This window comes from Tachypleus tridentatus, chromosome 13 (assembly GCF_004210375.1).
Source record: "Tachypleus tridentatus isolate NWPU-2018 chromosome 13, ASM421037v1, whole genome shotgun sequence".
Classification (NCBI taxonomy): Eukaryota; Metazoa; Arthropoda; class Merostomata; order Xiphosura; family Limulidae; genus Tachypleus; species Tachypleus tridentatus.
In genome coordinates this window covers 153992537-154016930 of record NC_134837.1, presented here as the reverse complement: position 1 = coordinate 154016930, position 24394 = coordinate 153992537, and the positions used below count along the sequence as shown (strand labels likewise).

The 24394-nt window shown below is 33.4% G+C and overlaps 1 protein-coding gene across 1 annotated transcript in view; it reads left to right on the top strand.

Moving 5' to 3' along the window:
• Positions 1 to 12116: 12116 nt before the first annotated feature.
• The window catches only part of LOC143240733 (uncharacterized), a 58359-nt gene continuing 46081 nt past the window's right edge, over positions 12117 to 24394 (top strand). Inside the window, exons 1-2 of the mRNA XM_076483664.1 lie at positions 12117 to 12264; positions 19457 to 20958. Coding sequence (XP_076339779.1) covers positions 19499 to 20958 — 1460 coding nt within the window. The 5' untranslated portion in view covers positions 12117 to 12264; positions 19457 to 19498. The remainder of the gene's footprint in view (positions 12265 to 19456; positions 20959 to 24394) is intronic.

Sequence of the window (24394 nt, the reverse complement as noted above, 5' to 3'; positions counted from 1 at the left end):
CAAGTTCAGAAATGCGCGGCTTCACCTTGGCAATTGCCACTCTCATATCATTTTCGCAACAATGTCTGTTCCTTTCCTTCGTTTTTATGTCTACCATCCTAGAAAAGGATTCCTCGCAAATATACGTTGTAACAAACGGTATGAGTATCTCAAGGGCTTTCTTAGCAATAAGAGGGTACGCTACGATTTGGTGACACCAAAACGTTGAGAGCGTTGTTGGCTCTGCTGAAGTTCAATGATTTCGTCGAGGTATTCATCATTGACATCTGCTGTCGCAACATTAAACGTGAACGGCTGTCTCACTCATGCTGGATATGACTCTCTGGTGGGAAAGTACCCATCGAGAGACTGCGAGCTCATCTAAGTGCATGGCAATTGCTTGCTTCAGTTCCCCGTGTACAGAAATGTCTCCGATTTCAGACACATCTTCGATCTTACTTACACAGTCGTCCAGCAGGGGAAAGTTTGCGAAGTTATCATTCTCTGTTCGTAGTTTCCATAACGGTAGCTTTTTTTCCGCTTCGATGATGTTGACTCCACCGTCCTGCATCTGTTGATAGAGAGCATTGAAGATATCAGCCATGTACGCCAAAATGAGAATGAACTCAGTTTTTTCGAAGCAATCTACATGACAATGTTGGTGCTCTCGCAAAAACAGGGCTAATTCCACACGCATGGCAAAAACACGATTTAGCACCTTTCCCCGGGATAATCACCGAACGTTAGAATGGTACAGGAGTACCTCGAATTCAGAGCCCATTTCATTACACAGCTCTTTGAAGATGCGGTGCTTCAGGGCACTATTTTGCACAAAGTTCACACATTCCACTACAATTTTTAATACTTCTGCCAGTTTTGAAGACAAGGTTTTTGTTGCCAATGCATGCCTGTTCAGAACACAGTGCGTTACAATGATGTGTGGTGCATCGGCTTTCACCAGTGCACCAAAACCAGAGTGTCGTCCCAGCATGACTGGAACTCCATCCGAACAAACTGTAGAAACCATATCCCACGAAAGATCGTTATCTCTGAAGAAGCCATCCACAAGTTTATTCACGTCGGCTGCCTTAGTTGTTGTTGTAAGAGGCTTACAAAATAAAAAAGTCTTTTTTTTTATCTCGTCGTTCTTCACATAGCGCACGAATACAACAAGCTGGCTTAGATTGGAAACGTCGGTGGTCTCGTCGAGTTGAAAGCTGAATTTTGCTGGGCTTGAAATCAGATCTACAACTACTTGAGCCAAGATATCATCGCTCATGTCATCTATTCTGCTGCTGATGGTGTCATTTGAAAGAGGAATTTGGGATAACGTATTTTCAGCAGCTTTTCCCAGCATGATATTTGCCATCTTCAACGCAGTTGGTTTTACGAGTGCTTCACCAATGGTGTGTGGTTTGCCCTGCTTTGCGATCAAGTACGCAACTTCGTACGATGCTGTAAGGATTGGTTTGTCGATGGGTACAAAGCCGAGAACAGAAAAAGTAACCTTTTCATCGAACCTGGCCCTCTTTACCTTGAATTCAGCAAGCGTTGTGTTGTTGTATTTCCCATCTCCATGCAGCTTTAGGGAGCGTTCTCTTAGTTTTGCTGGTGCTAGACTAGATTTGCTCAACTTGGCATTGCAAATCATGCATTGAGGATGCTGACTCCCATCATGTTCCGTTATACACGTGAATCCATATTGTACGTATTCGTCCGACCACTTTCTGTTTTTGCTCGACATAGTTAGAATGAAGGGATTGAAAGATTAGGAAAAAATCACAAATGATGCACGATTACTACAGTCACAAGTCGACTGCTAAGCGCACGAAGTTCCCTGCAACACAGATATTAAAGCCAAGTGATATGACGTGATCAGCTGCAGCCAATGATGGCCAAGTGGAGCATTACGTCACGAATCATACGAATGGGGTGAACGGAACGGACATACACACAGTGTGTATGTCTTGACCTCCGCCGAACCCCTGAGACTAACTCACCGCACCCCTGGGGTTCAATTGAACCCAGGTTAAGAACCACTGGTCTGGTTCAACTTGATAGTAGTTATAAGTGAGATCTAATATGTTTAAAGGCTTCTATCTCCAAGGCCTTCTATAAATCTCTGTATCCTCGACATCACTGGATTGCAAGCGACGTACGATAGTTTACATCAACAATTTGCAAATACGACTTCCAACAATCGATTGTTTTTCGAACATATATAGACACGCTTTCAATATTCATCTGTTTTTACCTCTGTTATTATAAAAACATAAATGAAGTATTAACTCACAAAATAGTTAATACTTCCTACAGTAAACATTACTTTATATTTGATATAAGCCCTTCTTCAAGAAAAATATTTACAATATTTTTCACAATATACAAAGACTATTTCCAACTCACATACAAAGTCTTCTCATATACAGGGCGGCCCGTAAGTCCCTACCCATCCATATATCTTATGTATCCAGTGTATCTGTGTGCTGTCCCTCATTCTCGCTGCATAATATTATGCGATCCCATGTTTTGTGAGGCATTTTCAAGTGTAAATGGGCTTACATCGGCCATATTTCTCTGAAAAAAGAAAAAATTTATAATACATGCATAATTGAATATAACATAATAACATATGGATGGGTAGGGACTTACGGGCCACCATGTAGTCTCAATCAACATTTGCAGTACCTTTGTCTGTCTCTCCTAGCATAGAGTCTCCAGTAGGGCTTTACCTTGATAGGATCCCTTGTCTTCATTTTGACTCTGCGTTGCTTGGGGTCTGTCTTTCCTGATCTATCTGTATACTGGCACATTAGATATTGTTCCTGTTTCTTCTTCTTCCCAATCAGTTCTTCACTGATATTGACATCTTTGTATGTCTCATCTCAACTCAGTGCTCTTAGGCCTTACTGTTTTCAACCACACCTGTCATGTTCATCTGTACCTCAATAGCTGAACCTCTCGAAGTACCTCTTCAACAGATTAGTATAATAAACCTTAGTTATCCCATTCAATTTCACCTTATAACGCAGTATGCTGACGACTTCCTGCACTGTGAAAGGTTTTTTCCATTCTTGGGCGAGTTTGTTGTTGTTTGTAGGTAGCAAAACTAAAATATTCTTATTATAAAAAAATCTAAACAATCATGAAATATTAATTCACAATATAAAATAATTAATACTCTCTAGAATGAACAGTATTTTATATCTGACATACATACACACTAGGTGTTAATTCCTTATTGCTGTTCAGATGCATTTTTATAGATGACAACATTTGGACTGCTAAGATAGAAGTTAGGTATTCTACACTGCAAAATAGATAAATTATAAGTTTGAAAATTGTGCATTTCATTATAGTCGATACTATCTTTGAAAGTGGTTTTCAAGATATAAGCTAGGTTGAGACATAATTGAAAGAAAAATTTGTCAAATGAATAAAAGAGGAAATATTCAGTTCTACTCTTGACAATAATTTACTTCATACATTGAAATCAGTTGGGTTTCCTTTTTTGTATTTTCAGTTGCCATGTTTAACTGTGATAAAATCATTCGTTTTTGGTATCATAATAAGGGCATAATACTTAGTTTTAAAATAAGCTAGTTCAACTTATTTGAGTTCATCAGCTAGTTTATTTATCTTTTCTTTAGAGCATAAAACTTTCTCACCAACAACTTAGATTGAAAGAGTAGGTTTACTTACTTTTCCAAAATACGATTTATACGTTATTTTCAGTATAGGTTTATGTATTGTAAAATAAATAAATAAAGCTGTCCTTTAAAATCCAAAGGAGCTTTGTTCTCACTACACGCTTCCGACATGCTAACGTGCATAAATTTTATATTAAACTTAAAAACAATAAACTATACATATTACAGCCACTACAATTCATGAAAAACGTTCTCATAGCATCATAGCAACAACTTAAAAACGTGCCCAAGGAAAACATTTTTAAACTACTGTCTTCAAACTGAAAAATTTTGATCAAGATATATTGTCTAAAAGATGTAGATCAGTACTACAGTTATCCCTGTCTGGTCAAGAATTGAGTGACTTCAAATTTATAAAAAACTCTAGAACCTGACATAAAAATATCTATTGTAAGTATAATAAATAAGATAAAGGCCTAACTTATAATTAGTTTTTAGCTAGGCCTTCTGCTTTAATTGTATATAAGGTTAAATAATTATTTGAACAATAATTTTCAAATGTTATCTCGATGATAATATTTATTAAAATAATAATCAGTTTTTAACCTTGTTTTCAGTGGCGTATTTAGGTAGGGGCTAGAGGGGGTTCAGCATCAGGGTGTTCTACCGTAAATTCCGGCGTATAAGTCGACGTGGCGAATAAGTCGAGGTCTAGAAGTTTGGCCTAAAAATCATGATTTTTACATGTACCTGCCGTATAAGTCGACCCCCTTCTCTGGCTCAAATCGCTTGGTCGGAATATTTCAGTCGGCATCAGCGGCGAGGTGTAGCTAAGGAAGTGATATTCAATAATCAACTGCGTCATCAGCAGACTTTGTCAGACGGCGCCATTTTCAAGAATTCTTTTTATCCGCTGTGACTAGCTACGCCTCGCCTCTGGTCGGCATAAAAATGACAAATTTGCACTTTACAATAGAGAGCAAAAGTTCTGTCACTACGTGTTCTGAGAATTCATTTTTGCTGACTCATTCGTGCGCTTCGCCGCGCTTTCACTCACGTGACGTTTCGTTTGCCAAAGTAAAGTGAGAAATCTGCGTTGATTGGCCAACATGACATGCTTGCTCGACAAATAAGGCTTTCACTAAAAGAAGTGTCACGTTTTATGCACCTTACGGTATTCCTGTCTAGACAAATTTATTGATTTTCTTTTATCTGGTGTGTCTAACCTTGCTACGCTTAGCTAGGAAATTAGCTGACCAATCGGCTCTGAATGAATTTTTAACTGTCTATCCAGTTTCAATTTCCAGTTTCAAAATGTCAGCTACAAATTTCAGTGACAAATTTTTAAATAATTATAAATCGTTAAACAAGCAAGATGTCCAGTCAACCACGAAGAAGGGTGAAATATGATGCAGCATTCAAGATAAAAGTCGTTCAAGCAGCCAAAGACAGTAGCAACAGCGCAGCAGCTCGGCACTATTGCATAAGTGAAAAATTGGTCAGAGATTGGAGGAAGGCAGAAAACACTATCAAAGAATTGCCCTTAACCAAATGTGCGATCGTGGTCAAAATCAAGAAAAATGGCCAAGATTAGAGAAGGAAATAGCGACATGGGAGTTATCTGAACGTTAATGTGGCAGAATCGTAACAAGAGCCCTTATCCGACTGAAAGCTTTACAATGGGCAGCTAAGAATAAAGAAGACAGCATGGATTTTAAGGCAACAGTCAGTTGGTGTTCTCGTTTTATGCATCGTCATGATCTGGTCATTCGTCAAAAGACAAAAATTGCTCAACAGCTACCGAAAGATTTGGACTACAAGATCACGCAATTCCAGACCTTCATCATCAATCAAAGAAAACGAAATGAATACGATATGGCTCACATTGGAAATATGGACGAAACGCCCATGTTTTTTGATGTCGTCAGCAACACTACAATTAACAAAAAAGGAGAAAAGACAGTTCTGGTGAAGACCACAGGGCACGAAAAACAACACTTCACCATCGTATTGGCCTGCCTCGCCGATGGAACGAAACTGCCGCCTATGATAATATTTAAAAGAAAAACGATGCCAAAAGACAAGTTTCCGCTAGGAGTCGTGGTTCATGTACAAGAAAAAGGATGGATGGACGATAGTGGATGTGTCAAATGGATTAACAAAGTGTGGGCCCGTCGGTCAGGCGCCATGCTTAAACCCAAATCGTTGTTAGTGTGGGACATGTTCAAGCCACATTTAACGGATACTACGAAAAAAGCATTAAAATCGAAAAAAAACGGATATGGCAGTGATTCCAGGTGGATTCTGTACTGCAACCTCTGGATGTATCGTTAAATAAACCATTTAAGGATTCTATGCGCACCAAGTGGAATGAGTGGATGGCATCGGGTCAAAAAACTTACACTGCCGCCGGAAATATGCGTGCTGCATCTTTGCCTACAGTGTGTCAGTGAGTAAAAGATTCCTGGGACTCTATTGATCTAAAAATCGTTGTCAACTCATTCAAAAAATGCTCAATTACCAATGCGATGGACGGTACGGAGGATGATATGTTATGGGAAGAGGATGACGATATCTTCTCATCATCAGTGGAGCATGACATTATTCCAGAAGAGGATCCTTACGATGACCATTTGAATGGTGAGGAATGGGACTTTGTGTTTGATCGATCTCGTGTTGAGTAGGATTACTAGTATTTTACTATTTTATAAATAAATACCTATATGTCATATCATATAATTTTGATTTGCGATGGTTTTCTCGAATCTGAATTTACTAGAATTCATGTCATGAAAAACGTCACCGCCGTATAAGTCGAGGATGAATTTTTAAACTTGAAATTTGGTGTTAAATTTTCGACTTATACGCCGGAATTTACGGTATATAACATTACATGGAATGTAGAAACCAGAGAAATTATCAGCCCCTTGGCCCCACAACCCTATATCCGCCACTGCTTGTTTCTACTAATTCTTTCTATATATATATATATTCAGTAAAATCTGTCTAAGGCGGAATCGCACGGGACCGAGTAAAATTTCCGGCTTAGACAGTGAACATGTATTTCTATAATTATATATAATTTTTTAGCAGAGCGTTATATTTGCTTGACTCAAAGGAACTAAGACGTTTGTCAATGAAGTTATTATAGTGTTTATACTATACTTATTAGAATAAGAACAAAAATAGACATTCAAAATATATATAGGTACACAAAAACCTTAATTTCATTTGAACAACGTGTCCAATTTCAACTGTTTCATTTTTTTAACAGGTTTTCTCATGCGGTTAAAACAGAACACCAATTCTATGACCTTTTCATGAAGTTCATTCTCCTTCTTCATTCTGCATACAATTTGATAGTTAATATAATTTAACACTTGCAATGAAGTAGGAATTTTTATTTCTTCACTATCTCTTCCATTCTGTTCATCTTCTAAATCTCTCACACTGTTACTATCTTGCGATTTTATTACATATTTTAAATCAGTTTCATCAGCTTCTGTTAAAGCATTCTTGTCAACGTTCACAAAACTTTTCTGCATCAATTTTCTCAAACAGAGTTTGAATTTCACTAGAATCGTCATAACAAACAATTTCTCCACAATCTCCGCCATTATCAAGAACAAATCTACAGTTTCGAAAGCATTTTATTACGCATTCATCTTTTACACATTTGACTGAATGACTTAAAAATGCAATTGCATCTAACAAGTCAATTTTCATATTCATTTCAGATGCTCTCTTGTAGTCGTCCATTTTTGCAATAATATGCTGAAGCATCAGTTTTCTGTATTCCAGTTTTATACACTGTATAATTCCATTATCTAGTGGCTGTAGAACGGATGTTGTACATGGAAGTAAAAAGACTAAACGAACATTTGAAAGTTGAACTTTTGGGTGACAAGATGTATTATATAGGAAAAGTAGAATATTCCTATTTTCTTATTCCATTCTTTTGTTTAATTTGTTCAAAAAATATTTGTCATCCACGCTTTATTATTTGCTTTCCATTCCATAGGAAGTTGATTCTTCCTTAAATTTTTGAAACAGCGCGGATTTTCACTTCTACCTTTTACTCATGGTGTCTCTAGTTTTTCATCTGCAAATGCTACCAAAAGTACAGTCAATCGTTCTTTCGAATAGCAACATCTGGAATAATGGCGGCAGGAAAAAGAACATAATATATTTAACCAATACTCACTGTAACAAAATGTCCAATAATCTATTAATATTTAAAGAAATTATTAATTAAATAAGAAATTAATATTTAATCAAAAATATTTTTTCTGTCTTACTCAGGTTTTAATCCTACTTATTGATAGATGAGGTAGGTGAAAGATAGTTTTCCGTCCACGTTACGCAGGTTTCGCCATATAGAGGGTCTTTTATATGAGAAATGCTACAAAATTTTGATATTTCCGGCTTGTATTTTCTACCTCCTTATATTAATATAGAAATTTTCCAAATTGTATTTGTGCAGCTATGTTCTCTTTCCAAATAAGATGGCGATTGTTTAGTTCTTTCTGTTCTACCTCCTAGTATTATATGTATTTAAATGTAATAGCAACTTTTGTCTTTCCTTGATAAAAATACCAAGAAGATTATCTATAGTTTGTGAAGCCAGACGGTTATTTTTTTAAAGGTCCTTTGTGCCAAGTAAAATACATTTCCACTGCAAATTGTTAAAAAAACATTGTTTATTGGGATTGTATGTTTTTGTTTAATCAATGAGAGAAAATATAATTATATCGCAGTAAATATCTTAAGGAATAGCCCTTTATTCTGTGGACCTCATTTGTCATTCTTAGAAAAAATTAGTGCTATCTGAAAATACTAAACAGTCATTTATTTTTGTCAACATCACTAGAATATTTAGAAATAAGAATCAAACTGAGCGATTAAATTCAACATCATGAATACTTTGAATTTTTAATTGTTCTTAATTATAGAATATTAGACAAAATGTTTGCAAACTATTCTATATATACTATTATATTGTCAACTTTCATGGAATAGTTATTAAATTAATGCCCGAATAGTAGCGTAGCGTATGGTCGGACAAACATGTATGAGTTGTTATCCTGGTCTGTATGAGTCGTTTTGAGTACTTGTTTGTCAAAACACACATACACACCTGTTTTGTACAAAAGAGGTGTGCTCTTGGTATAATATTTTTCAAAATTAATCAACACTTCGTTCAGACAACTTCTTGAAACTTTGCATAGAATCATGCCTCGTCACGTGCAAGAAGTTTTGGGGGTTAAATAGTTCCACTATCTAGAAATGGTATGAAGCTAACGGACATTGCCAGAACAGCAGGGTAACCCTAGTATACTGTGTCCAGAATCTTGAAACGTCATCAGATTAGAGGAAATGTTTCCAGGAAAGTCCACTGGTTGATGCCAAAGACTACTGCCCAAGATGACTGTTGTTTGATCAGGTTAACACTTCAAGGTCAAAAGAAGTCTTGCAAAACCTAACGACAGGAAATGCCTAAACACGTTCATTATAGCGTATCCAAAAAAAAAAAAAAAAAAATTGAGTAGGATGTTGATCAAACAAGTTTCGTTTGCAGGAAGAATTATGTGCAAATCAATATTTACAAGAATTCACTGTTGTCGACGTGTTACATGCCTACTTACAGTTAGGGCACTGGTGACATGTCATCTTTTCAGACGAGTCCTGATTTTGGCTTGTCAAAGCTGATGCTAGAATTCGTGTTCGTCGTTTGGCAGGAGAACAGATGAGTGAATGTTGTCTTTCCCACGGGTAACACACAGGGGATGGCGCGCTACATATCTGAGCAGCTATTCATCATGATGGAAAAACTGCTCTTTATATCCTCGAGAGAAAGCCAATGGCGCTTTCTACAGGCATCACAGGATACGATAATGCTTCCATATGCTAGGACAAGGTTTGGCAATAATTTTATGTTACAGGATGAAACTCCTCAAAGTGTACTTTTGTACAGGATTATCTTATCCAGGAAGGCAGTATAAGGCTGCTGTGACCAGCAAAATATCTGGTTTTAATCCAATTGAAAACTGGATATTTAATATGAACTCCTATAAGGTTACAGACGCTGTTTATAATAATTTGACGTTATATCTTGTTATTATGTGTATTTTTATATGGTTTTGATGGATGAAATACTGAATCACACATCGTTCTGCAGTTGTATGATAAAATTGTTTGCTGTTCTAATAAATCATTCATGCTTCCCTTCCCACATATCCTGTCACATCATACAAATTACATATGTAAATATTTAATATGACAAACATTTTACAATTTGACAGTGGTAAATGGATTTATCTTCCATTTTAATAACTATTATCTCATTTGGTACAATATTTTGACTCCAACACCATGCATTGCTTGAAGATGTGCCTTTCTTTCGTTAAATGAAAAGTCGACTCTTAACTGCTTAAGAAATGTTAATCTTAAAGTTGATCAGGATATAAATACTAGACTATGTTTAATATTAAATTATATTTGTCATAGGACAATCGTGTAGAGCATATTTTATTTTTAACACTAAGATATATTTTGTTCGGTTTCTTAAGGATGCAATGTTTTAGAAAAAAATGTTTATAATATATTTATCTATTGTCAGGTGGTTATGTGGGCCCGGCATGGACGGATTATTAAGGCGTCCAACTTTTGATCTGAGAGGCGCGGGTTTGGTTCCCCGTCACACCAAACATGCTCGTCCTTTCAGCCGTGGGGTCATTGTAATGTGATGGTCAATCCCGCTATTCGTTGGTGAAAGAGTAATCCAAGAGCTAGCTGTGAGTGGTGATGACTAGCTGCCCTCCTTTTAATATTAAACTGCTAAATTAGAGTTTGCTAGTGCAGATAACCCATGTGTAGCTTTGCGCGAAATTAAAAAAAAACAACAGTCAGTTGGTTATGAAAAGTTAATTTGAATTCTCAGTTTAGAAAAATGAAATGTATATGTATTCTTCTCCTGTTAGAAGTATTAAGTGTAATAAACAAACTTACAGAACGAGATGTGTGTTTATATATATATATATATATATATATCATGATTCTTTATGTGTTCTTCTACGAAATGAGTTATGGCCTAGTTGCTACTAGTTCTTTATGTATAATCTAGAGATTATAAGATTTAGCATTAGAAATTTGTTCTTTGAAATTTAAGCAAATACGTACATTTAACTTAAGTGGTATATTCTAATGCAAGTTTGAATCCCCGTCATCGAACATGATCGTCTTTCAGCTGGGAGAGGGGTGGGCGTTATAGTGTTAAAGTCAATTGCCTTTAAATTAATTGCCTTTTCTCTAGTCCATCATTTCTCAATTAGAAACGGCTAACGCAGATAACTTCGAATAACTTTGCAAGAAACTCATAACAAACGAGCCAACGTTATTCTTATAAATGTCCCGTTGAACAGCAGCCTTACAACACTAAAATCCGAGGTTTGATTCTCCTCGGTGAACACAATATATGCCTCAGTGCGACTTTGCTCTAAAACAAATGAACAATTCTCATATTTGTAAATGTGAAGGTTATATGGTGCAGTGGTAAAAAGAAAAAGAACTTTAGTGGTAGACCAAACTTCCATATATTCCATCCGAGTTGTTATATTGAAAATTCAACGTATATATAACTGTTTAAAGCTTTTGAACTCTACTTGTCATACTGTAAGTTTCCACCATTGGATAGGATTTTTTAATCATTCGGTAAAAAAATCAATACAAAAATATGCAGTACACTTTGTAATAACAAAGCGTTTATAATCTTTCAAGTAACACGATTTTACTTAGCTAACGATGGACGACATTGAAGTAGTTGGTTGATAGGAACAGAAAATTAAATCAAACCCCGATTCATTTCAGTAACAACAGACTAGCATATTTATTCACCAACTTTAGTTTTATCTGCATTTTACGTATGGCTCATATTACTTTAAAACATTAGAAAAAAATTCAGACATTAAACCACGCGCTTATCACATGACACCAATCCAATACAAACATCTAAAATAAAAACATAACATACAAAACGAATTATTAATTTGTGTAGTGTGTATTGGTATACAAAACATTTAATGCTGGAAATAAATGACCAGATAACATCAGATTTGTTTTTTTTTCAATTGGACACTTAACGTTTCCATTTACAGCTTCTTCAGGAGCTTTCCTCTGAAATCAGTTGTATTTTAATCAAATGTTTCTAAAGAAGCTGTAAAACGAAACGAAACGCTAAGCGTCCAATTAAAGAAAAATAACAATTTGGTGTTTATAATGTATTTTATTTCTAGTATGAACATGTAGCATACAATAACAGATTTACTCATGTGGAGCTCACAAAAAGTTATATTTAATATAATTGTCTTTATCTTGTTTTCTTTCACACATGAACTTTAATTTTTAACTGACCACATGAATGGTGTTTGAAATAATGGGTCATATTATACTACAGTTAGTATCTAGTAGGGGTCGCTATAAGAGTGTCAATTTCTGAGATATACTAAACGTATATTGCAGAAGTGTAGTGTTCAAGGAAAACTGAATTTAGTGTGGTGGTTCCACATGTTAGGGTAATGAGTTTAATTCGTATAATGTTTTGAAAATAAAACTGTGTATAATCTGTGAAACTTAAAAGGTAGGATTATTATTTTGTATTTCGTGTTGAAAAATTATGATTGGAAAGTGATAAATCTAAACCTGTGTTTTCACGTTGTTGATATTGGCAGTAAATTAATACTTTTTTTAATATTTGTAATTTTTATGCAGTCACAAGCAAAATACGGAATATTACCTGACAGAAGATTTAGTTAGAGGAAAGCAGAATAAAAAAGCAGCCCCTTTATATAACTTCCAGTCTTTTAACTTTGTACTATTGCATGATCAATATCGCGTGTGTTCTTTTATTAGTTTTTATAATTAATGAATCTTAAAAATTAAATCTTGCTTGAAGAATCTGATGCTGCATTTCACAGATTAAAGATGTGTTTTGTTATTAACTGTGATTTGGTGTGAATTTCAATAAGGCGTGAATCTTCTAGAATATGTCACTCAACAGTAGTTTTAATTTAACATAATCAACAGTTGACAGCCTTGCTGTAATATAATGGAAGTTAATTCATTACACTGAAAAATTACTTAACATTCCAAACATTTCTTGTTAAAGCAATTAATAATAATAATAATCAATACAGCATAACCAAAATAAGCATCATGTTTTTGCAGCATACAGTGTAAAAACAATTGCCAAATCCCAACACAAAAGTAATTAAATCACTAAGAAGGATGAAAATGCTCATTTTGGTCAAGTAACCTCCACATAGAAATAAAATTATTATAATTTTGAACTAATCTAATCATTTGGCTACAACATTTTACTTGTTCACACATCAGTGGCTTTAGCCAGCTATGTTTGTTTTTTTTTAGTTTTATGACTCTATAACCTCATTATTTATTTATAAGGAAATAACCATTTTGTTTCTAATAATTATATACACATGTATATACATAAACTTTTCCATATCTCCACAGATAAACAAATTTAACCCTCATTATTCTAATGTATAGTCTTTTTGTCCAAGTTTCTTGCTGGCTGTAGCAAATTTTGTAAAATAAAGAAAATTAAAAAATATAACAATAGCTGTAGCATTTAAAAAACATAACATAATGGATTTCAAATAGCATTTTGGATAGACTTTCCTTATGTTCAGCCAAAATGACAAGTTCTGGTTTTGAATGACAGGTTATGTTGCCATTGAAGAATGTAAGACAAGAATATAGTTTAATACGCTATTTTGTGTTCAAGTATATAACTTTTATCAATAATATTAAGTTTACATTTCATTTCAAGTTTTTGATTATGAGATCAAATAAGCCTTTAACTCATCCTATGTATCTCAGAGTTACTAAATAACTTGTACATTGATTGTTGATAAAGCCTTAAAGTATCCCAGATATCGTGAATAACCCTAATATTAAACAAAAGATTTTGCAGTGGATATAATGTATAGTATGATTGATATTTTATTAATACACCTTTCTTTTACATTTTTTTTAGGATTTGTAATACATACTGGAAGGAATTACACATTTTGATAATTTAGTTTGAAAAAAAACAAACTTTAGACTCCAAATAATTATAAGGAAACTTTTTTATTTCAATCAACATTTTATCTCTGCAACTTCAGGGCTAGTACATAAAATATGCTCATGAAATAAATGTCACAAGCAATTTTAAGCTTTAACACTCCTACAAAAAGACGTTTCTAGTCCTGATTTCTCCAAGCCCGTTCCCCTGGCTGTGGTTTCGCTAGATAGTAGATAGGGACAGTGGGAATTTTGTTAATCCATTCATTAATGGATTTAAATGGCAATTTTATTTAAATACAAAATTATTAGCCTAATATTAATAACCTTTCAAGTTGCTCTGGGGCCTATTAGGCCCCACTTTTCGTAGGAGTGTTAAAGAATATTGTAATATCAAATAGTTTTATCCACTAGCTTTGAAGAAGCTGCAAAGACAACTTGGTTAAAATAAATGTTATATAAAATTGTTTTTCTGACTTTACACAGAAGTTTCTGTTCCTATTTAGCTATAGTTATTCTGTTTATTAGATTTTTTAATTTATAGCATGAAGTTATTGTAGTCTTGTCTCAAGATAGTGTGTACAGTTGTGGTCCCTGTACTAGATTAAGACTGTCAACATGTTAAGGTGTGCAAAAACAGTTTATAAGAATATTGATTTAAGCAATTTAAGCTATGATAAAATACTTAAGAGTTTTAAATATTTGGAATTTGAACAGTTTTTGATGGTCTGCTTGAGTGGTGGAATGAAAAGGTTAAAAAATATATTTTAATTTTAGGAGTAATATATTTCAACTTTGAAAGTCTACGTACAAATTTGATTTTTGATATTATGCTATTTGTAGAATAGTAATCACGGCATTATGAATCACCTCAAAATTTTGTTCTAGGAGTTGAGTTATTCTAATGTTCAATTTTTTTTTGTTATGTGAAGATGACTTGGCCTTTCTTTTAATTCCATTTAATGTTACAGAATTTTGTTTTGAAGAAATTGAACTATAATTATACATTTCCTTAAAGCTTCACTATTTCTATGCATAAGTTCAGTATCTTTTCAGTTCTTAAGTTCAAAATTTTATAAATGCAGTACTACCCTAAAACATTTGGTTTTCTAAAATCTCCCTGCATGCTAATCCTCTCAAGGAATACTAAAAATAGACCCTCCTTTTTTTTTTAAGGAAGTAATGAATGTCCCACTTAAGCTCTTATAAAATGTTATTCTATCCTATTGTTGATGGTAACTCATACCTCAATTACCCTATTCGAAAAATAGCTTTATTAACTGGAGCCTTACCTATCTTTTACAGATCTTAAATTTGTAACTCCTCATCCTTTTGGTTTTTTGAATTCAGCAAAAAGAGTAAAATTAGAAGCCTTTATTCTATCAGTTCCTTTCATAATCTCATATTTGACAACAATATCATCTTTTCCTTTCCTTTCATTCTCCATTTTTATTAATCCTTTGCATTGCATTTTAAAATTTGAATACACCAAGTCATAAAGTGTGTTCTAGTGTTCACTGTCCTCCTGAACAAATGTTGCTATTCTGAACATGCTGTCAAGTGGGTGCCAACCTGAATGTTTTAAGATATTTCCATATGGTCTTACCTTCTGTGAAGCTCAGCAATAATCTCTCTTTTAATTCAAGATATATTGGCATCAAGCACATAATTTAATGCTGTTCATCTACCCACCTTATACAAGGTTGTATTTATACTCTAGGTCCCCTTTCATGCTAAGTAAGGTATGTCTCATATTCAAGAAGCATCAAGATCATTGTAACAGAATAGTTTTAATACATAAGGTCTTGACTATTTTTCTTCATTAGTCACACCTTAATCTTTATTTACAACACCAGTGATCTTCTCATACAAGAAACAAGTTCTTTCAAATGAAACTGTATAGGGAAAACAATTGGTCTGAAAGAATTAGCAGAAAATATATTTCTATCTCTTGCTGAATATTGTGTATAAGACTTAATATTTCAATTTTCATTCAAAATTATTTATAACATTACCTTGCTAAACAACAAGAATCAGTTTCATTGTATGTATATATATTAGGTTTCATTTTCTTTCTTGCAGCACTTTTAGACATAAAACATATTAATACAAAGTTTACATTTTGACTCAAAGACTATATATAATTTTGAGGTGGTCCACATATCCTGAAATATCTTCAGCTGACTGTGTTTCGAGCAACAGGATTCATAGAAAGCAGCTGCTGTTCAAACAGATTGTGATATACAAATAGCATACACGTAATTCATGTGCTGTTTATATGGACAAAAGCTCACCAAGTCAGTGACATTATTTCCAGTTTTAGTTTGTGTATTTGATACACATACTAATTATCAACTGCAGTTACTTTTCCTGGTTTTAAACCTCAAACATTACTTTTTTGATTCCCAATAATTGTGAAACCTCCTGAATTTTTTCATATGCTTCACTTTTTCATCAGTTCCACATCCAAAAAATGTATTCATCAAGAGTTAGCTTGGTAATTCGATTCTTGTATCATGAAATATTTTCAAAAGATATATATACACACAAAGAATATAACTTCCCTAGTAGTCTTTCCAGTTGTTATACTCAATATTCAAGCATTATTAATGGTGTTTCATTGTTTCTGAGGCACTAATAAGTTAAATGCAGAGCAAAAAATATCTTGTTTGTGTTGTCACTCTAACCACTATGTACATGTAGGTAACATTTAGAGCTGGCTGATTAGTAAAATTTTATTGATTGATTGTTAGGCTCTTTAATCAGTTACTTAAAACTAATTTTCTTACATGCAACTTCGATAGTTGGAATAATTGAAAACACTAATTTTAATTATTTGATTACTTTGGTCAGTTGATTAACCTGGACAACCTTAAATTAATAAAAATATTGAAAAATGATAGTGGATATATTTCAGTTTCTTAGAAAGTTGAAATAATCAGAAACAATAATATCAGTTCGTTATTTTTCATGACTTTATTTGATTTAATTTTAATAACTTATTTTACATTGTGCTAATCAACATAATCAGTGTGCATAGGTAATTAATCAAGTTAATTGCTTTATTCTACTGTCCAATGCACCAACTATAGAAGATTTCCCAACAAAATTGATAAATAGCCAGAGAAGACCATTAAGAATGGTCATTAAAGGACAGGACAGTGAAAAACAAATCTTTGAGGTTGTTTTAGAAGATGATTCCATGGTGATAATGGGTCTAGTCCCTTTGTGAGAGTTGACATAATGGGTTGAAACCATGGTTGAGCAAACCAAATTGAACAATGGTGAGAACCTGGCCTTCAAGAAACTTGTTGTAATCAGGATCTGAGGGAAAAGGTGGGCTGGAGAATATGCTTAAAGAAAATGTCCTCCCTGTATTGATTCAAGACATCCATTTCCAGAGTATTTAGAACTGGAAACCGAGACCAGTTGAGTCAGAAGAAAGAAGTGGTTGTTCAATGTAGTGAGACATTGATTATCATATCACCCAGATATTCAGAAATCTGAAAAAACCAAAGATTGAAAGGCCTGGTTTGTAGAAAGGAAGTGATGAACTTGAGAAAGAATTTTGGATGAAATATTCATCACATCAAGAATATGTCAAGCCAAAAAGTGAAAATATTGAGAATGAAGCCAAAGAAGCAGAAAAACTACAAGAAAACAAAGGCTGCATGAACACATACTGCTGTAATTGTTGAGGTAAGCTACCACAGTAGAGGTTTTTCTGTGCATTAACATAGAATGGTAGTAAAGAAAGGAAAGTAGCTTGAGACTGGAATATTGAACAGCTTAAAGTTTTAACATGATATAAAATGCTGCTTCTTAAGGAACTCAAAACCCAGAATGATGTTGATTCTCAACATAGCACCTCAATCTTTCTTTCACAGAGGCATTTTTGAAAAGACTAACATCAAAATGAAGAGGAATGAAAAGAAATTCTGTTGTCATCCAGTTTGAAATGTGCTGTAGCTTGAGTTGAAACAAGTCTCTAATCTTCCATTTCTTTCAAACTATGAAGAAATGGGAGTAACAACTTGGAGAAACATATCAAACAATTTCTCTTTCTCCTTTGGAAAAAGACCTGACACTAACCTGATCCATAATTTGTAAGCAGACCAAATCAGAAGAAAAAGATAAAGTAGGAAAATAAGAGTAAAAACTGAACTGATGATCTGATCTAATGAATTCAAGAATCTTAAGTCATTGGTCACACAGATGAACAAATTATATGAAACAACCTCTTGGAAGTCTGTATAGAGAAGTTGTCCAGAACAAAAGAGAGAATGAGTGGGTAAAAAAAAAACCTCATGGCCTTCAATGCTCAGCTACCCCTAAAGGGTTGAAAAGTACAAGTATCTGGAGGTTGTCTTGAACAATGACTAGAAGCTAAAAAAGATTCTGAAACCCTAATTAATTCCTGCTGCATGCTTCTGAAGAGGAAACCAGTTGGAGATACTGACAAAAACAAAATACAGGAAAAATATTTCAAGGTCAATTAAAATTACAATTAAAAGGTAAGTAACTTGTAACACAGTATGGCAGTATTAAAATTATAATTAAAAGGTAAGTAACTTGTAACACAGTATGGCAGTATTAAAATTATAATTAAAAGGTAAGTAACTTGTAACACATTATGGCATTATCAAAAGAACCTAAGAGCCACATGGTAATAAAAGCAATAACAATGAGATCCATAGTTAATGAAGACTGCATAGTATATATTTAATCATGACTAAATGAGAATAAGTAGTAACTAAGCAAAAGAAGAAAGTCTCAAAATAAGACAAATTACAACACTCAGGACAAAGAAACTGATAGGTCATAGTAAAAGACCAGGGGAAAGACCCCTCCTTTAACAATCAATCTGAAAAACAAGTAATTTAGAGATAATGTGAGAAGTTGTATATTACATGTTTTGCTCGTTCTAAAAGCATTGACTTGAAAATCAAGAGAATTTGAAAGAAACAAGGGCTTGAGTAGTTAATCATCTAACATGACACTCCAAATTGGTTCAAAATTTAAAATGAAACATACCTGAAAGAAAAGAGAAATGGGCCAGCAGGAGTTGCTTTAGGGTTAGAGCTAGAAGACAATCTTGCTTTATAGAAACTGAAGGTGAATAGGCCTGCAAAAGAAAAAAATGGTCTTGTTCAAAATCACAAGAACATTTTGGATGTTACATGTATTGGGTATCTGCATCATTGTGAAGCCTGCCAGGCACATCAGCAGATAACTTGACATTCATTAATGGCCCAAGTACACTGATCAATAAGGTCTGAAAGTGCAGCCACAAAATCAACCTGCACAGTAAGAGCAGATTGTGCAAGTAAGGCCTCCAAAAAAATTGTAAATATCCAATATCAATTGGAAATATTTGCAACAGAATTAATACTGAATTCCAAATCCATTATAGTAAAGTTAATAGCATAACTGTCAACAAGAAGATCTGAATTATGGTGGAAAAGTAGAGCTTGCATACATCATTCTGAAACAAATGCAATTAGTCATGGGAAAACATGTAACTATTTATGCTCTGCAAACCATCAGAGAGATTCAGAACTTTAGTCATGTTTTTTACAGCATTAAAACATTTCAATAAAGGCATTTCATATTTCATGGATAATGTTTGTGTTTTTTTCTTGAACTATTGAAACTATATTCTATGCTTTGATGTATTAATTTTCATTATGTACTTCATGTATATGCAGGTTATAGAACTTAATTGGTTTTTCTTTCTTTTTAAGGTTTGAAATTTATTTCAAAAACAGATCAACATGTGAAATCTTATGGCTAATAATTTTATAAGCAGTGATAATAGACATTCAGAACTTGAAAACATCTCATTTGCTTTTCCTGTGTCATCTATGGATTCAAACTTATGTTATAACCTGAACAGAACAAATGCTAATCTACAATCTAATGGGACTGTAACTTTAGAAGAGCATCAAGAGCACAAGAAGAAGCCATCATTCCAGATAACAAGTGTAACAGTTCAGGGAGCAAGGATAAACAATGATCCTGAAGAAGATAGTATTGAAGATTTTGATGAGTTGAATTCAGAAACATTTACTTGCTCAAAAAAGATGGATGTTGATAATGACCAGTCTTCTGAGGATACAACAGGTGATATTAGTAGCATCAGTACTAGTACCACAAACAGTAATATTACAGAATTACCTTTCCTTTCTACTTCATCCATTCCAATTAAGTGTGAATCTGTGGAGTTGACTCATTTCCCAAAAATTGGGAATTCAGAAATAACTGTAACCTCTACCATAAATTCTTCAAGGTTTGCAAAACGTATCGTACAACCAGAAAGGAATCAACAGGTTCTATCATTGTCACCAATAGGAAGCTCATCTGATGTCACTGAAGTGCCCATGGCCTCTTCTTACCAGTGGCAGAACCGGTTTAAGGTTGTGAAGCTAGTTAGTAGTGAACCCTTTAAACGAGGCCGATGGATATGCACTGATTTTACTGATCCACCAGTTATTCAGCAAGAGGCAATAAAAAATGAGATGTCTACTGAACAAAGCAACAGTTCATTAAAAACTACTATTAATGGATTAACAAATATACCCAATGATCATATAGATAGTAATTCAAGTGACATTTCTCACATGTATTTAAGTCAAACACATCCAGTGACAGCTTCCGAAGGTTTTTCTGTAACACTAGATGCTCAACAGAATTCTCAACCAATATATAGTATCATTCTTCCAGTTTGTGACACAACAGAGTCAACTTCAGTTGGTGTTATTCAAACGCTAGGTATCCAGACTATGAAAGCAGTAGCAAATGATTGTTCTCAACAGTTCCCATTTTCAGATACTCTAGAACATATTCAAGTAGCTCCCATCTCTAAATCAGTACTCTCACAAGATCTTGTCACACCTAAACTCATCCAAGATTTTTCAGAGAATGAAATGCTAGTAGAAGTTCCTCAAACCCAAATATGTGAACTTGCTGAACAGGAAATATCAAACCAATTACATCAGGGATCCAAGAACATTATTCCAAACTCCTGCGGTTCTCAGAATCTCGATTCCCAAGATCAACAGACAGGGTATGCATTTACCAATCGGAACAAAGTAACTTCAACTGTAGACACTCTTGGTGGAATGAACACAATGTACACTGGATCAAGTGGATCAGAAACAGCCTTCAGTGCATCTGCTCCTCTGTCAGAAGTTCTGCCAGAAGCACTTGGTGTAATACCTGTTGCTGAAGGTGAAGAAACCGAAAGGTTCGTTTTTTGTTGTACTTTTTAAGGTTTTTTTTTTATTTGTCTTCTACCATAAATTTTGGTGCAAATCATTTTTATATAAGCTTGAAGTATGTTATATTTGTTTACAGTATTTGGATTTCAGTGAATACACATTTATATAATTTTTAGGATTCTGTATTATCAGCTTCAACATGATTTGAATTAACCTTCAGACAGAGTCACAATTTCTTTGCTCATTTAGCTTGTTTGATTTTGTGTAAAATGAGAACTTTTATGGCACTTGTTTTAAATGAAATTACAATTCAACTAAGCCTGTAACTTGAGTGAAATATTGGATTGGTGTCTATCACCCAAAATTGGATATCTAGATTGAACTTTAACAATTGGCATTTGTGTGTTTGTCATGTCCACATGTTTACAATGTTTGTGTGTGTGTATATGTTGACCCAAGGACCCAAAGTTAACTGCTAAATGTTATAAATCATATCCACTTAGTATTTCTCCATTGATGTAAACCATGTAACAGACCTCTCTGCAAAACAAGACAGTTAAACTTGATAATTGTTGTGAATACCATAAATATAGCCACTTTTTGAGTGATTCTAAGATATTCTGTCAAAGAAAATTGTTAAAAATAAATTTATCTTTTTTTAAAAAAAGTAAACAGTTATTTATCAGGACATGACCTGAATGAATGGTAACTAATTTATTTTTGCTTGTTTGTGATTAACTTTTTTGAGATTACATTCTTTCTACGGAGAAAACCTGAATATATTGCATGTTTTCATAGGTAAAGAAGCACATCATTCTGATCTTTTTAAGAAATTAGATTGGAAAAATGTCATGGAATGTTTTAGATCACATAACTGTCAGTAGTTGATGCAAAGATTGGTCACAGGCTTAAATTCATCAACAGTCTAGTTCAATTTATAGTATCTACATATTTACTAGAAGATTAAGTTAAAACATTTACAAACTAAATTGGATACTACAGATATGTAAGATTAGATATTATTCCTGAAGAATTAAAAACAAATGTGTATATAGGTATTATACAAATGCATGATCTGGCTGTGTAATGTTAGCATACTATGTATATTTTATCTCAAGCATTCTATAGAACCAATTTTTTGTATCCATTGGTACTATGGTATACTGATAGAAACTGGATTTTGATACCCATGGTAGCCCTTTGTGTAGCTTTATGTGTAATAACAAATTATCACTAATGTTATAAGTGGTAAATACACTACCTTGTGTTACTTAAATCTTAAAATCCATTATTTGTATTCAAAATTTACATGTAGCTGGTATAAATTATCACTCATATGAATATAAGCATGGTACAACTGATTAAAATTATAAAATTTTTTGCATCACATGATAATCTTATTAACTTGCTGAATATTTTTTCAACTTCATACTTTATAATACATAATGTCACTTTCATGATTTGATGCCAGACAAAAAGATTTTTACTTTATTTGAGCTATTATGTACAGGTTGTATTAATTTCAGAGGCCTGGCATGGCCAAGCATGTTTTGGCGTTAGACTCGTAATCCAAGGGTTGTGGGTTCGAATCCCAGTTGCAGCAAACATGCTTGTCCTTTAAGCTGTGGGGTTGTTATAATGTTATGGTCAATCCCTCTATTCGTTGGTAAAAGAGTAGCCCAAGAATTGACGGTGGGTGGTAATGACTAGCCATCTTACACTGCTAAATTAGGGACGGCTAGTGCAGATAGCCCTCGAGTAGTTTTGCGCAAAATTCAAAACAAACAATTCCAGAACTTATCACTAAGTATTATACCTGGAGGGTAGCTTGATCTGTTGTGTTGCACTGTTAATACTTATAAAATTCTAAAGTAATTCATGTTTAGTTGGATTTTGAATTTAATACAACTTTGAGATATGCTTAACACCTGTACATATACACTTTTATTGACATTTTTTATAGTTTGTCAGTAGTACATATAAGTAACAAACCAATCATAAGCTATCAAAACATATACCTTGGTCTACTGTCATGTAATGACATTTAATCATAAATATATAGTTTACTATTATTCAAACCAGTATTTGTCTATTATTACTTTTCTTTTTACTGGTATTCACTGATTTATCCATACATTCTACTGTACAAAACTAGTTTTCACTCAACAGATGTTTAATTTGCATTATTTTCAATAATATTTTGAGATTTAAACTTCATTGTTTCAAAAGGTATTAAAAATGCAACAAAATTGTCAACAAAACTTCATGTTTCAAGTTTTTTGTTTGAAGTTTAGTCTATTATTATCATTCATTTCTTTTTTTTTAATGATACCATATCCAAAATACTAGTTTGATTGTAGGTTTTCTCATCCCTTTAGTTAAACAATCTTGTGTTATTATAATGCACCATACATGGATATCAGGCTAAAGTTCATTGAACCATTCATTTTTGTAATTATGTAATAATTTCTACCAGAAGAATTGCTTAACTTCTAGAGTGTAATTAAACTTAATATACAGTCATAATTATCAATAACTGGGAAACGACAAAAAGCTTCTATGATCAGTGTGCCCCAGGTCATGTGTTGAGTACTCTTGTCTCCTGTTGCTTGATTTATTTCATATACTTTACTATACTAATCAAACCAGTGGATCTCAAACTACATCTACTACACGTTTGCTCATATTCATAATCCTTGTATCAAACACAGTATGTAACTTGACCTTACAATATACCTGTACATGTAAAGTATACAATTGTAGTTGTTTTTATTACACTTAATGGTCAACTTCAAAGCATACTGAACTTTTCATTCTAGCCTTTAAAATGTAACAAAGTTATTAACAAAATTGCATTTCACTGAAATATTGGCTAAACAAAAATTTTTAGAATTGGAACTTCGAAAATTAAGACAATCTTAAAACAAAGGAAGGTAAGGAACTATTTCATCCTTTTATGTAAGTTGTACTATCTAAGCAGAAAGAACTCACACTTTTAATGTTGCTTTTTAATTTGAAACAGATTAGTACACCTAAAAAATTTCCACTTTTGTAGGTATTTTGTGAAAACGTGTCTCCAGAAAAGTGTTGTACAAATAAGACTGCTATAATATATGATTAACCCTATTAAGCTCTTTTGAGTAGGTGAGATGGATTTTATATCAAAAAGTAACTCATTTTTTCACTCATTAGGATACAATAATAACCAAAGGAATTACATTAGTTATTATTTAACATTTTCAAATCTGTTTGAGCAGGAAAACATGTTTTTGTGACTTTAAAAGGCATTTCAGTTAAGTACTCACCAGCATCAGTAATATGTATTAAGCAAAATATTTGCAAGTATAATTGGGATCAGTAATATAAATAAAAAGCATAAATTTATGCCATTACACTTCCAAACACCAGTTATTATTCATAATTCTACTTCTACCTCCTAATCATTTTGACCCTTCAACACAA